The sequence below is a fragment of the Salmo trutta genome, chromosome 32 (assembly GCF_901001165.1).
Source record: "Salmo trutta chromosome 32, fSalTru1.1, whole genome shotgun sequence".
NCBI classification, from domain to species: domain Eukaryota; kingdom Metazoa; phylum Chordata; class Actinopteri; order Salmoniformes; family Salmonidae; genus Salmo; species Salmo trutta.
In genome coordinates, this window is record NC_042988.1 from 40,669,476 (window position 1) to 40,683,656 (window position 14,181).

The 14,181-nt window shown below is 40.8% G+C and overlaps 1 protein-coding gene across 5 annotated transcripts in view; it reads right to left on the reverse strand.

Moving 5' to 3' along the window:
• tbcd (tubulin folding cofactor D) overlaps positions 1-14,181 on the reverse strand; it is a 92,738-nt gene that overhangs the window by 33,907 nt on the left and 44,650 nt on the right. For 4 of the 5 annotated variants that reach the window (XR_003871285.1, XM_029729119.1, XM_029729118.1 and 1 more), the window contains 9 exons: positions 6,588-6,668; positions 5,960-6,033; positions 5,052-5,169; positions 4,476-4,536; positions 3,504-3,526; positions 3,126-3,220; positions 2,647-2,723; positions 1,729-1,810; positions 1,455-1,573 (listed from right to left, as the gene is read on the reverse strand). Coding sequence is in view for 4 of the 5 variants with exons in the window: in XM_029729119.1 (XP_029584979.1) it covers positions 1,455-1,573; positions 1,729-1,810; positions 2,647-2,723; positions 3,126-3,220; positions 3,504-3,526; positions 4,476-4,536; positions 5,052-5,169; positions 5,960-6,033; positions 6,588-6,668 (730 nt within the window). In the remaining variant the exon portion in view is untranslated. The remainder of the gene's footprint in view (positions 1-1,454; positions 1,574-1,728; positions 1,811-2,646; positions 2,724-3,125; positions 3,221-3,503; positions 3,527-4,475; positions 4,537-5,051; positions 5,170-5,959; positions 6,034-6,587; positions 6,669-14,181) is intronic. The other variant, XM_029729120.1, reaches the window with a different exon arrangement.

The window sequence follows — 14,181 nt, forward strand, 5'->3', positions numbered from 1 at the left end:
GGTGTAGTGTTATTAACTAACATATGTATAGTACCTGGTGTAGTGTTATTAACTAACATATGTATAGTACCTGGTGTAGTGTTATTAACTAACAGGTGTAGTGTTATTAACTAACAGGTGTAGTGTTATTAACTAACAGATGTAGTGTTATTAACTAACAGATGTACAGTACCTGGTGTAGTGTTATTAACTAACAGGTGTACTGTTATTAACTAACAGATGTATAGTACCTGGTGTAGTGTTATTAACTAACATATGTATAGTACCTGGTGTAGTGTTATTAACTAACAGGTGTAGTGTTATTAACTAACAGGTGTAGTGTTATTAACTAACATATGTATAGTACCTGGTGTAGTGTTATTAACTAACAGATGTAGTGTTATTAACTAACAGATGTACAGTACCTGGTGTAGTGTTATTAACTAACAGGTGTAGTGTTATTAACTAACATATGTATAGTACCTGGTGTAGTGTTATTAACTAACAGATGTAGTGTTATTAACTAACAGATGTACAGTACCTGGTGTAGTGTTATTAACTAACAGGTGTAGTGTTATTAACTAACAGATGTATAGTACCTGGTGTAGTGTTATTAACTAACATATGTATAGTACCTGGTGTAGTGTTATTAACTAACAGGTGTAGTGTTATTAACTAACAGGTGTAGTGTTATTAACTAACATATGTATAGTACCTGGTGTAGTGTTATTAACTAACAGGTGTAGTGTTATTAACTAACAGGTGTACAGTACCTGGTGTAGTGTTATTAACTAACAGATGTACAGTACCAGGTGTAGTGTTATTAACTAACAGATGTACAGTACCTGGTGTAGTGTTATTAACTAACATATGTAGTGTTATTAACTAACAGGTGTAGTGTTATTAACTAACAGGTGTACAGTACCTGGTGTAGTGTTATTAACTAACAGGTGTACAGTACCTGGTGTAGTTTTATTAACTAACAGGTGTAGTGTTATTAACTAACAGGTGTACAGTACCTGGTGTAGTGTTATTAACTAACAGGTGTACAGTACCTGGTGTAGTTTTATTAACTAACAGGTGTAGTGTTATTAACTAACAGGTGTACAGTACCTGGTGTAGTGTCATTAACTAACAGGTGTACAGTACCTGGTGTAGTTTTATTAACTAACAGGTGTAGTGTTATTAACTACCAGGTGTACAGTACCTGGTGTAGTGTTATTAACTAACAGGTGTAGTGTTATTAACTAACAGGTGTATAGTACCTGGTGTAGTGTTATTAACTAACAGGTGTACAGTACCTGGTGTAGTTTTATTAACTAACAGGTGTAGTGTTATTAACTACCAGATGTACAGTACCTGGTGTAGTGTTATTAACTAACAGGTGTACAGTACCTGGTGTAGTGTTATTAACTACCTGGTGTAGTGTTATTAACTAACAGGTGTAGTGTTATTAACTAACAGGTGTACAGTACCTGGTGTAGTTTTCCATGGATCATGAACCTTGGTAGAGAACCCAGGGCCAGTGCACTGCCACATCGGGTCAATACCTCCGTACTCTTTAACCCTGCTATATACTGGGACACCAGGACCTCTACACAAAGAAAACACACACACACACACACACACACACACAGATTATATCACAGGAGTTAGATTTATAGGAATGCAGAATACTGTGTTAGGTATGGTTAGTTTTTATGAAGCCTTCTAATGGCGCTCCCCAGCCCCTGGTACAGTGCTACTAACCCTGCATCTGGGGGTCAGCCATGCCTGGCTGGGGCTGGTAGTACTGCTCACACAGAGCTGCCAGGGCTGACACCGCTGCCTCCTATAGGGGGGAGGACCACATTACACATGAACCATTATACAATACCTTCTGAAAGTATTCAGACCCCTTGACTTTTTCCACATTTTGTTACGTTACAGCCTTATTCTAAAATGGATTAAATAAATAAAAATCCTCAGCAATCTACACACAATACCCCATAATGACAAAGCGAAAACAGGTTTTTAGAAATGTTAGCAAATGTATAACTTTTTATTTAAATACAATATTTACATAAGTATTCAGACCCTTTGCTATGAGACTTGAAATTTTGCTCAGCTGCATCCTGTTTCCATTGATCATCCTTGAGATGTTTCTACAAGTTGATTGGAGTCCAAAGGCTATTTTAGGCTTAGAGGTTACAATTAGGGTTAGGGTTACAGATAGGGGTTAGTTAGGGTTAAGGTTATGGTTTGGTTTAGGGGTTAGGTTTAACAGTTAGGGTTAAGGTTATGGTTAGGTTTAGGGTTAGGTTCAGGGGTTAGGTTTAACAGTTAGGGTTAAGGTTATGGTTAGGTTCAGGGGTTAGGTTTAACAGTTAGGGTTAAGGTTATGGTTAGATTTAGGGGTTAGGTTTAACAGTTAGGGTTAAGGTAATGGTTAGGTTTAGGGGTTAGGTTTAACAGTTAGGGTTAAGGTTATGGTTAGGTTTAGGGGTTAGGTTTAACAGTTAGGGTTAAGGTAATGGTTAGGTTTAGGGGTTAGGTTTAACAGTTAGGGTTAAGGTAATGGTTAGGTTTAGGGGTTAGGTTTAACAGTTAGGGTTAAGGTTATGGTTAGGTTTAGGGGTTAGGTTTAACAGTTAGGGTTAAGGTAATGGTTAGGTTTAGGTACTGTACCTTGATACCGTCCCTCGGTCCAGGTGAGATGAGGTGGAGGCTCTTCAAGGTGTCGTCTATCAGCCACTGCCAGCCAGCTGAAACAGACAGGGTTTACTCTGTTATGACGTGTCAGTAGTCTGAACAGTACAGACACTGCCAGCCAGCTGAAACAGACAGGGTTTACTCTGTTATGACGTGTCAGTAGTCTGAACAGTACAGACACTGCCAGCCAGCTGAAACAGACAGGGTTTACTGTGTTATGACGTGTCAGTGGTCTGAACAGTACAGACACTGCCAGCCAGCTGAAACAGACAGGGTTTACTGTGTTATGACGTGTCAGTGGTCTGAACAGTACAGACACTGCCAGCCAGCTGAAACGGACAGGATGTGGTTTGTCCATTATTATCCAATCTCTGAAAACACATCAAATCCCCTGCAGGATGAATTTGGCCTGTGGCCATCTATTGGGGATCAATAGATATGATATGAAAACTCACTGATGACAGGGTCGTCCTTGAAAGGCATCTTGGAGAGGGACATGTTCTCAATCAGAGAAGAGACTGCAGGCCTCATCAGTTCACCACCAAAGCCCCTACACAGACAGGACACAACAGCACGCGTGTACACAACACAGACAGGACACAACAGCACGCGTGTACACAACACAGACAGGACACAACAGCACGCGTGTACACAACACAGACAGGACACAACAGCACGCGTGTACACAACAACAACAACAACAACAAATATTTGTTGAGGTCGCACAACATATTGGTCTGAAACCTTAGAGGCATTACATTTAAAAGATAATAATCATCATCTGAAACAGTCTAAAAAAGAATGAGTACAATTTGGAAGATAACAGTGCTGACCTGTACTGCTTTCTGTCAAATAGCTGGAAGACAAAACAAACACATGACAACATGTTTAGAGATGAACAGACTGGTGATTTACAACTTTAAAAGACAACAACATGTACCTATGTTGGTCCAACTGACTCGGGAGATTGACAACATTAACATGTACCTATGTTGGTCCAACTGACTCAGGAGATTGACAACATTAACATGTACCTATGTTGGTCCAACTGACTCAGGAGATTGGTCAACACTTGAGACAACATGTATGTGGGTGAAAAGACACTGGAGGAGAGAAAGAGGGCAAGAGAGAGAGAGACAGAGAGAGAGACAGACAAGGGGGTAGTGAGAGACAGAGAAGGAGAGAGAGACAGACGGGGGGTAGTGAGAGACAGAGAGAGAGACAGACGGAGGGGTAGTGAGAGACAGAGAGAGACAGACAGGGGGGTAGTGAGAGACAGAGAGAGAGAGAGAGAGAGAGAGAGAGAGAGAGAGAGAGAGAGAGAGAGAGAGAGAGAGAGAGAGAGAGAGAGAGATGGGGGGTAGTGAGAGACAGAGAGAGACAGACGGAGGGGTAGTGAGAGACACAGAGAGAGAGACAGACGGGGGGGTAGTGAGAGACAGAGAGAGAGAGAGAGAGAGAGAGAGAGAGAGAGAGACAGACAGGGGGGGTAGTGAGAGACAGAGAGAGAGAGAGAGAGAGACAGACGGGGGGGTAGTGAGAGACAGAGAGAGACAGAGAGACAGAGAGAGAGAGAGAGAGAGACAGACAGACAGACGGGGGTAGTGAGAGAGAGAGAGAGAGACAGACGGGGGTAGTGAGAGAGAGAGAGAGAGAGAGAGAGAGAGAGAGAGAGAGAGAGAGAGAGAGAGAGAGAGACAGACGGGGGTAGTGAGAGACAGAGGGAAAGATAGAGAGACAGACAGGGGGTAGTGAGAGTGAGACAGAGGGAAAGAGAGAGCGTAGCAAGCGAGAAGTGAACTAACCCTCTGGTGAATGCTCTTGAGTCCATCCACACAGTCTGAAGAGATGAGCTCTGTCACCGGTCTACAATCCAGTACAATACAATGTTACTGTCCACAGCGAACAACAGTAACGTTCAACACCCCCAGATAGCACATATCTCACACACTGTTGGGTCTACAAGAGACATAGAGACGGTCAATGACCTATGACTTTATAGGAGCCAAGGGCTTAAGTCAAAGCAGGAAGTCAAATCATGGGTCGATATGCAAAACAGAGAGAAACGAAGGAAACCCACACACTGCTCCTTATTAAAGCTCTACGTATGAGACCGATTCGTAAAGCTTATTAAAAAGCTTATTAAAAAGCGTATTAAAAAGCAGTGTGTGGGTTTCCTTACTTTTCCCTCCTGTTATTCAACTGTTACCAGGCACCTGCAAAAACAGATGGCTCAGACGTGCGAGTGCCTTTTCAATTCCGACACGCAGAACAAAAGCTGTCATTGCGAATGGATTTTACTAAATAACAACGTTTATGTGGTTTTCCTATAAGTACGGCCAATACTGTGATTAGCTGGTTGAGAGGTGAGGTTGCAGTACCTGTTGTTCTGATTGGCCAGCTTGAAGAGGGCGTGGCTGATCTCGGCAGATGCCAGAATGGCGCCATGGCGACTGTGTAGATCAATGCCCAGCGCTATGGGCAGCAGCTGAGGCATAACTGAAAACACAACCATCAAAATATAAAATGTAATTTTAACTCAATTATTGTATGTCTTTTCATTCTTTGCAGGGACACCTGACAGAACATAAACAGTCTACACAGGGGTGTGTGTGGTTGATTTGTTTGAATATAACCTGAATGATTTGTGGCCTGGCTGGTCTACCTGTAATGCCACAGCCTCCGGCACACGTCTACGATATCACTACAGTTTCAAATCTGTCCGACTGCCCTTTGACCTCTCTCTGTGTGTTCTCTATGTGTTCATTATAAACACATAACTCATTCAGTAACAACTTGACAGATGTACAGACCCAGACACAACAACAGTGACTGTCACCCAGTCCATCCCACAGTAAGACACTGTGTTGTGTTACAGCAGGTAGGGAACAGTGACTGTCACCCAGTCCATCCCACAGTAAGACACTGTGTTGTGTTACAGCAGGTAGGGAACAGTGACTGTCACCCAGTCCATCCCACAGTAAGACACTGTGTTGTGTTACAGCAGGTAGGGAACAATGACTGTCACCCAGTCCATCCCACAGTAAGACACTGTGTTGTGTTACAGCAGGTAGGGAACAGTGACTGTCACCCAGTCCATCCCACAGTAAGACACTGTGTTGTGTTACAGCAGGTAGGGAACAGTGACTGTCACCCAGTCCATCCCACAGTAAGACCCTGTGTTGTGTTACAGCAGGTAGGGAACAGTGACTGTCACCCAGTCCATCCCACAGTAAGACACTGTGTTGTGTTACAGCAGGTAGGGAACAGGACCAATGACATAGCTCACCTGTTGTGGCCATGTAATCAGGTGCTTGAGGCGTCAGATTATGCAAAGCCTTTGTCGCTAGCTGTCGAATCACCCTGCAACACAACAGATACACATGCAGAGGAGAATTACACTTCTCCATTACATACAACTGCTTCTACTCTAATAGGCTATACACAGTACCAACGCTTTAATGGCAACAGGCTGGCATATGGACATCCCACTTGGGACAAACACATACGACAAATACTCATTTGAGGTGTGCTTGATTTAGCTTCTGGGACTATTCCATTGGTTTAGCTTCTGGGACTATTCCATTGGTTTAGCTTCTGGGACTATTCCATTGGTTTAGCTTCTGGGACTATTCCATTGGTTTAGCTTCTGGGACTATAACATTGGTTTAGCTTCTGGGACTATGCCATTGGTTTAGCTTCTGGGACTATGCCATTGGTTTAGCTTCTGGGACTATGCCATTGGTTTAGCTTCTGGGACTATGCCATTGGTTTAGCTTCTGGGACTATGCCATTGGTTTAGCTTCTGGGACTATTCCATTGGATCCATGGTAACGGGCAAACTAAATCAAGTACAGTATTTGAAAGTATTTGATCAAAGTCTAAAGGACATGGATGAGGACAGGAAAGGCCCTTACCCGTCCCAGTGGTTGATCTTCATGGCTACCAAGTGGTCTATCATGGGCCTGGTGTATTCTGGGAAACTGGCGATGTAAACACTGAAGAGAATGAGGCAAGAGGTTATTACTATTTTACTACTACAGGTAATGTTATAACAACTACTTTACAGGTAGTTAGAACTACTACTACAGGTAATGTTATAACAACTACTACTACAGGTAATGTTACAACAACTACTATTACAGGTAATGTTATAACAACTACTATTACAGGTAATGTTATAACAACTACAACAGGTAATGTTATAACAACTACTACTACAGGTAATGTTATAACTACAACAGGTAATGTTAGAACAACTACTACTACAGGTAATGTATTAACAGGGTGAACAACTACGACTACATGTAATGTTATAACTACTACAACATATGTTATAACAACTACTACTCCAGGTAATGTTATAACTACTACTACTACAGGTAATGTTAACTACTACTACTACTACTACAGTTAATGTTATAACTACTACTACTACTACTACTACTACTACAGGTAATGTTATAACTACTACTACTACTACTACTACAGGTAATGTTATAACTACTACTACAGGTAATGTTATAACAACTACTACTACAGGTAATGTTATAACAACTACTACTGCAGGTAATGTATTAACAGGGTGAACAACTACCACTACAGGTAATGTTATAACTACTACTACAAAAGGTAATGTTATAACAACTACTACAGGTAATGTTTTAACAACTACTACTACTACTACAGGTAATGTTATAACTACAAGTAATGTTATAACTACTACTACAACAGGTAATGTTATAACTACTACTACATGTAATGTTATAACTACATGTAATGTTATAACAACTACTACTACAGGTAATGTTATAACAACTACAGGTAATGGTATAACTACTACTACAGGTAATGTTATAACTACTACTACTACTACTGGTAATGTTATAACTACTACTACTACTACTACTGGTAATGTTATAACTACTACTACAGGTGATGTTATAACAACTACTGCTACTACAGGTAATGTTATAACAGCTACTACTACAGGTAATGTATTAACAGGGTGAACAACTACTACTACAGGTAATGTTATAACAACTACTACTACAGGTAATGGTATACCTACTACAGGTAATGTATTAACAGGGTGAACAACTACTACTACAGGTAATGTTATAACTACTACAGGTAATGGTATAACTACTACTACAGGTAATGTTATAACTACTACTACTACTACTGGTAATGTTATAACTACTACTACTACTACTACTGGTAATGTTATAACTACTACTACAGGTGATGTTATAACAACTACTGCTACTACAGGTAATGTTATAACAGCTACTACTACAGGTAATGTATTAACAGGGTGAACAACTACTACTACAGGTAATGTTATAACAACTACTACTACAGGTAATGGTATACCTACTACAGGTAATGTATTAACAGGGTGAACAACTACTGCTACAGGTAATGTTATAACAAGGTGAAACACTACAACTAATGCTATAACAGGGTGAACAACTACTACTACAGGTAATGTTATAACTACTACTACTACATGTAATGTTATAACAACTACTACTACAGGTAATGTTATAACAAGGTGAACAACTACTACAAGTAATGTTATAACAAGGTGAACAACTACTACTACAGGTAATGTTATAACAACTACTACTACTCCTCCTACTACAGGTAATGTTATAACAACTACTACTACTACTACTACTACTACTACTACTACTACTACTACTGGTAATGTTATAACAACTACTACTACTAATACAGGTAATGTTATAACTACTACTACTACAGGTAATGTTATAACAACTACTACTACTACTACTGGTAATGTTATAACAACTACTACTACAGGTAATGTTATAACAACTACTACTACAGGTAATGATATAACAAGGTGAACAACTACTACAAGTAATGTTATAACAAGGTGAACAACTACTACTACAGGTAATGTTATAACAACTACTCCTACAGGTAATGTTATAACTACTCATACTACTACAGGTCATGTTATAACTACTACTACTACTACTACTACTAGTAATGTTATAACTACTACTACTACCACAGGTAATGTTATAACTACTACTACAGGTAATGTTATAACAACTACTCCTACAGGTAATGTTATAACTACTCATACTACTACAGGTCATGTTATAACTACTACTACTACTACTACTACTACTACTACTACTACTACAACAACAACAACAGGTAATGTTATAACAACTACAACTACTACTACAGGTAATGTTATAACAACTACTACTACTAATACAGGTAATGTTATAACAACTACTACTACAGGTAATGTTATAACTACTACTACTACTACTACAGGTAATGTTATAACAACTACTACAGGTAATGTTATAACAACTACTACAGGTAATGTTATAGCGAGCCACTGCCTGTTCACACCGCTATCATCCAGAAGGCGAGGTCAGTACAGGTGCATCAAAGCGGGGACAGAGAGACTGAAAAACAGCTTCTATCTCAAGGCCATCAGACTGTTAAACAGCCATCACTAACATTGAGTTGCTGCTGCCAACATGGACTCAAATCTCTAGCCTCTTTAATAATAAAAATGTGGATGTAATAAATGTATCACTAGTAACTTTAAATAATGTCGTTTTATATAATGTTTACATACCCTACATTACTCATCTCATATGTATATACTGTACTCTATACCATCTACTGCATCTTGCCTATGCCGTTCGGCCATCACTCATCCATATATTTATATGTACATATTCTTATTCATTCCTTTACACTTGTGTGTATTAGGTAGTTGTTGTGAAATTGTTAGATTACTTGTTAGATATTACTGCACTGTCGGAACTAGAAGCACAAGCATTTCGCTACACTCGCATTAACTTCTGCTAACTATGTGTATGTGACCAATAAAATTTGATTTAACTACCTACAGTACTGGACACAGCTAACTACCTACCTACAGTACTGGACACAGCTAACTACCTACCTACAGTACTGGACACAGCTAACTACCTACCAACAGTACTGGACACAGCTAACTACCTACGTACAGTACTGGACACAGCTAACTACCTACCAACAGTACTGGACACAGCTAACTACCTACCTACAGTACTGGACACAGCTAACTACCTACGTACAGTACTGGACACATCTAACTACCTAACTATAGTACTGGACACAGCTAACTACCTACGTACAGTACTGGACACAGCTAACTACCTACCTACAGTACTGGACACAGCTAACTACCTACCTACAGTACTGGACACAGCTAACTACTCAACTACAGTACTGGACACAGCTAACTAACTAACTACCTACAGTACTGGACACAGCTAACTAACTACCTACAGTACTGGACACAGCTAACTAACTAACTACCTACAGTATAGGACACAGCTAACTAACTACCTACAGTACTGGACACAGCTAACTACTCAACTACAGTACTGGACACAGCTAACTAACTACCTACAGTACTGGACACAGCTAACTACCTACCTACAGTACTGGACACAGCTAACTACCTACCTACAGTACTGGACACAGCTAACTACTCAACTACAGTACTGGACACAGCTAACTAACTACCTACAGTACTGGACACAGCTAACTAACTACCTACAGTACTGGACACAGCTAACTACCTACCTACAGTACTGGACACAGCTAACTACCTACCTACAGTACTGGACACAGCTAACTACCTACCTACAGTACTGGACACAGCTAACTACCTACCTACAGAACTGGACACAGCTAACTAACTAACTACAGTACTGGACACATCTAACTAACTACCTACAGTACTGGACACAGCTAACTAACTAACTACAGTACACAGCTATTTGAAGGCTCCTTTTCAACAACATTTAGCATCAGCCTACAGAACATATTGTCATATTGTTTATTTCCTCAACAACATCTTGGGCCTCAACAGTAATCTGCTGCTCCAGTCAGAAGTGAAGTAGGTCTCCCCCGGGGCTACATTCTTTAACAGGTTTTACTCTATGATGTGGGAGCAATGTTTACTCTGACAGTATAGGTGGTGGTAGAGACGTCACTCATGGGATTAGGATGGTGGCAGTCACATTCTACAGGGAGGCAGGGCTGCGTCTGAAATGGCATTCTAGTGCACTACGTTAAACCAGGGCCGGTAGAGAATAGGATGCCATTTCAGACGCAGTCAGTGACACAGCCTCAGGGCACCTATGGTGACAGTCACATTCTACAGAGAGGCAGGGCTTTGACAGCTCAGATATCTGAGACGTCAGCGATGCATTGAGAAGGAGAGAAAATGTCCCTGGTTCAACATAAAGGACCTGTCCTGTGCACACTCCTTCACAAAAAACTACTTTTACAATATAAAGGGGCAGGCTCCATTTAACTAAGGCCAGATAGTACAGCTATGTTCTGTGGTTCTGGGTAGTGTAAAAGCTACTACCAGGTAGACTCCCCTCACACACAGGGAAATGGTTTCTAAAGACACAACCCTCTGAGAAGGTCTAAATGTGTGCACGTAACCACAGCAGTGTTCTACAATATTGGACCGTTGAGATTTTTCTAATTCTGTAGTGCAGCTCAAGCAATTTCTAGCGGGTAGGCTAGCCTACATGATGACATTATTTACAATGTGGGTAAGCTAGCCTACATGATGAGATTATTTACAATGCGGGTAGGCTAGTCTACATGATGACATTATTTACAATGCGGGTAGGCTAGCCTACATGATGACATTATTTACAATGCGGGTAGGCTAGCCTACATGATGACATTATTTACAATGCGGGTAGGCTAGTCTACATGATGACATTATTTACAATGCGGGTAGGCTAGCCTACATGATGACATTATTTACAATGCGGGTAGGCTAGCCTACATGATGACATTATTTACAATGCGGGTAGGCTAGCCTACATGATGACATTATTTACAATGCGGGTAGGCTAGCCTACATGATGACATTATTTACAATGCGGGTAGGCTAGCCTACATGATGACATTATTTACAATGCGGGTAGGCTAGCCTACATGATGACATTATTTACAATGCGGGTAGGCTAGCCTACATGATGACATTATTTACAATGCGGGTAGGCTAGTCTACATGATGACATTATTTACAATGCGGGTAGGCTAGCCTACATAATGACATTATTTACAATGCGGGTAGATTAGCCCACATGATGACATTATTTACAATGCGGGTAGGCTAGCCCACATGATGACATTATTTACAATGCGGGTAGGCTAGTCCACATGATGACATTATTTACAATGCGGGTAGGCTAGCCTACATGATGACATTATTTACAATGCGGGTAGACTAGTCTACATGATGACATTATTTACAATGCGGGTAGGCTAGTCCACATGATGACATTATTTAAAATGAGGGGAGGCTAGCCCACATGACATTATTTACAATGCGGGTAGTCTAGCCCACATGATGACATTATTTACAATGCGGGTAGGCTAGCCTACATAATGACATTATTTACAATGCGGGTAGATTAGCCCACATGATGACATTATTTACAATGCGGGTAGGCTAGCCCACATGATGACATTATTTACAATGCGGGTAGGCTAGTCCACATGATGACATTATTTACAATGCGGGTAGGCTAGCCTACATGATGACATTATTTACAATGCGGGTAGACTAGTCTACATGATGACATTATTTACAATGCGGGTAGGCTAGTCCACATGATGACATTATTTAAAATGAGGGGAGGCTAGCCCACATGACATTATTTACAATGCGGGTAGTCTAGCCCACATGATGACATTATTTACAATGCGGGTAGGCTAGTCCACATGATGACATTATTTACAATGCGGGTAGGCTAGCCTACATGATGACATTATTTACAATGCGGGTAGGCTAGCCTACATGATGACATTATTTACAATGCGGGTAGGCTAGTCCACATGATGACATTATTTACAATGAGGGGAGGCTAGCCCACATGACATTATTTACAATGCGGGTAGGCTAGCCCACATGATTACATTATTTACAATGAGGGGAGGCTAGCCCACATGACATTATTTACAATGCGGGTAGGCTAGCCCACATGACATTATTTACAATGCGGGTAGGCTAGCCCACATGACATTATTTACAATGCGGGTAGGCTAGCCCACATGATGACATTATTTACAATGCGGGTAGGCTAGCCCACATGATGACATTATTTACAATGCGGGTAGGCTAGCCTACATGATGACATTATTTACAATGCGGGTAGGCTAGCCTACATGATGAGATTATTTACAATGTGGGTAGGCTAGCCTACATGATGAGATTATTTACAATGCGGGTAGGCTAGCCTACATGATGACATTATTTACAATGCGGGTAGGCTAGCCTACATGATGACATTATTTACAATGCGGGTAGATTAGCCCACATGATGACATTATTTACAATGCGGGTAGGCTAGCCCACATGATGACATTATTTACAATGCGGGTAGTCTAGTCCACATGATGACATTATTTACAATGCGGGTAGGCTAGCCTACATGATGACATTATTTACAATGCGGGTAGACTAGTCTACATGATGACATTATTTACAATGCGGGTAGGCTAGTCCACATGATGACATTATTTAAAATGAGGGGAGGCTAGCCCACATGACATTATTTACAATGCGGGTAGTCTAGCCCACATGATGACATTATTTACAATGCGGGTAGGCTAGCCTACATAATGACATTATTTACAATGCGGGTAGATTAGCCCACATGATGACATTATTTACAATGCGGGTAGGCTAGCCCACATGATGACATTATTTACAATGCGGGTAGGCTAGTCCACATGATGACATTATTTACAATGCGGGTAGGCTAGCCTACATGATGACATTATTTACAATGCGGGTAGACTAGTCTACATGATGACATTATTTACAATGCGGGTAGGCTAGTCCACATGATGACATTATTTAAAATGAGGGGAGGCTAGCCCACATGACATTATTTACAATGCGGGTAGTCTAGCCCACATGATGACATTATTTACAATGCGGGTAGGCTAGTCCACATGATGACATTATTTACAATGCGGGTAGGCTAGCCTACATGATGACATTATTTACAATGCGGGTAGGCTAGCCTACATGATGACATTATTTACAATGCGGGTAGGCTAGTCCACATGATGACATTATTTACAATGAGGGGAGGCTAGCCCACATGACATTATTTACAATGCGGGTAGGCTAGCCCACATGATTACATTATTTACAATGAGGGGAGGCTAGCCCACATGACATTATTTACAATGCGGGTAGGCTAGCCCACATGACATTATTTACAATGCGGGTAGGCTAGCCCACATGACATTATTTACAATGCGGGTAGGCTAGCCCACATGATGACATTATTTACAATGCGGGTAGGCTAGCCCACATGATGACATTATTTACAATGCGGGTAGGCTAGCCCACATGATGACATTATTTACAATGCGGGTAGGCTAGCCCACATGATGACATTATTTACAATGCGG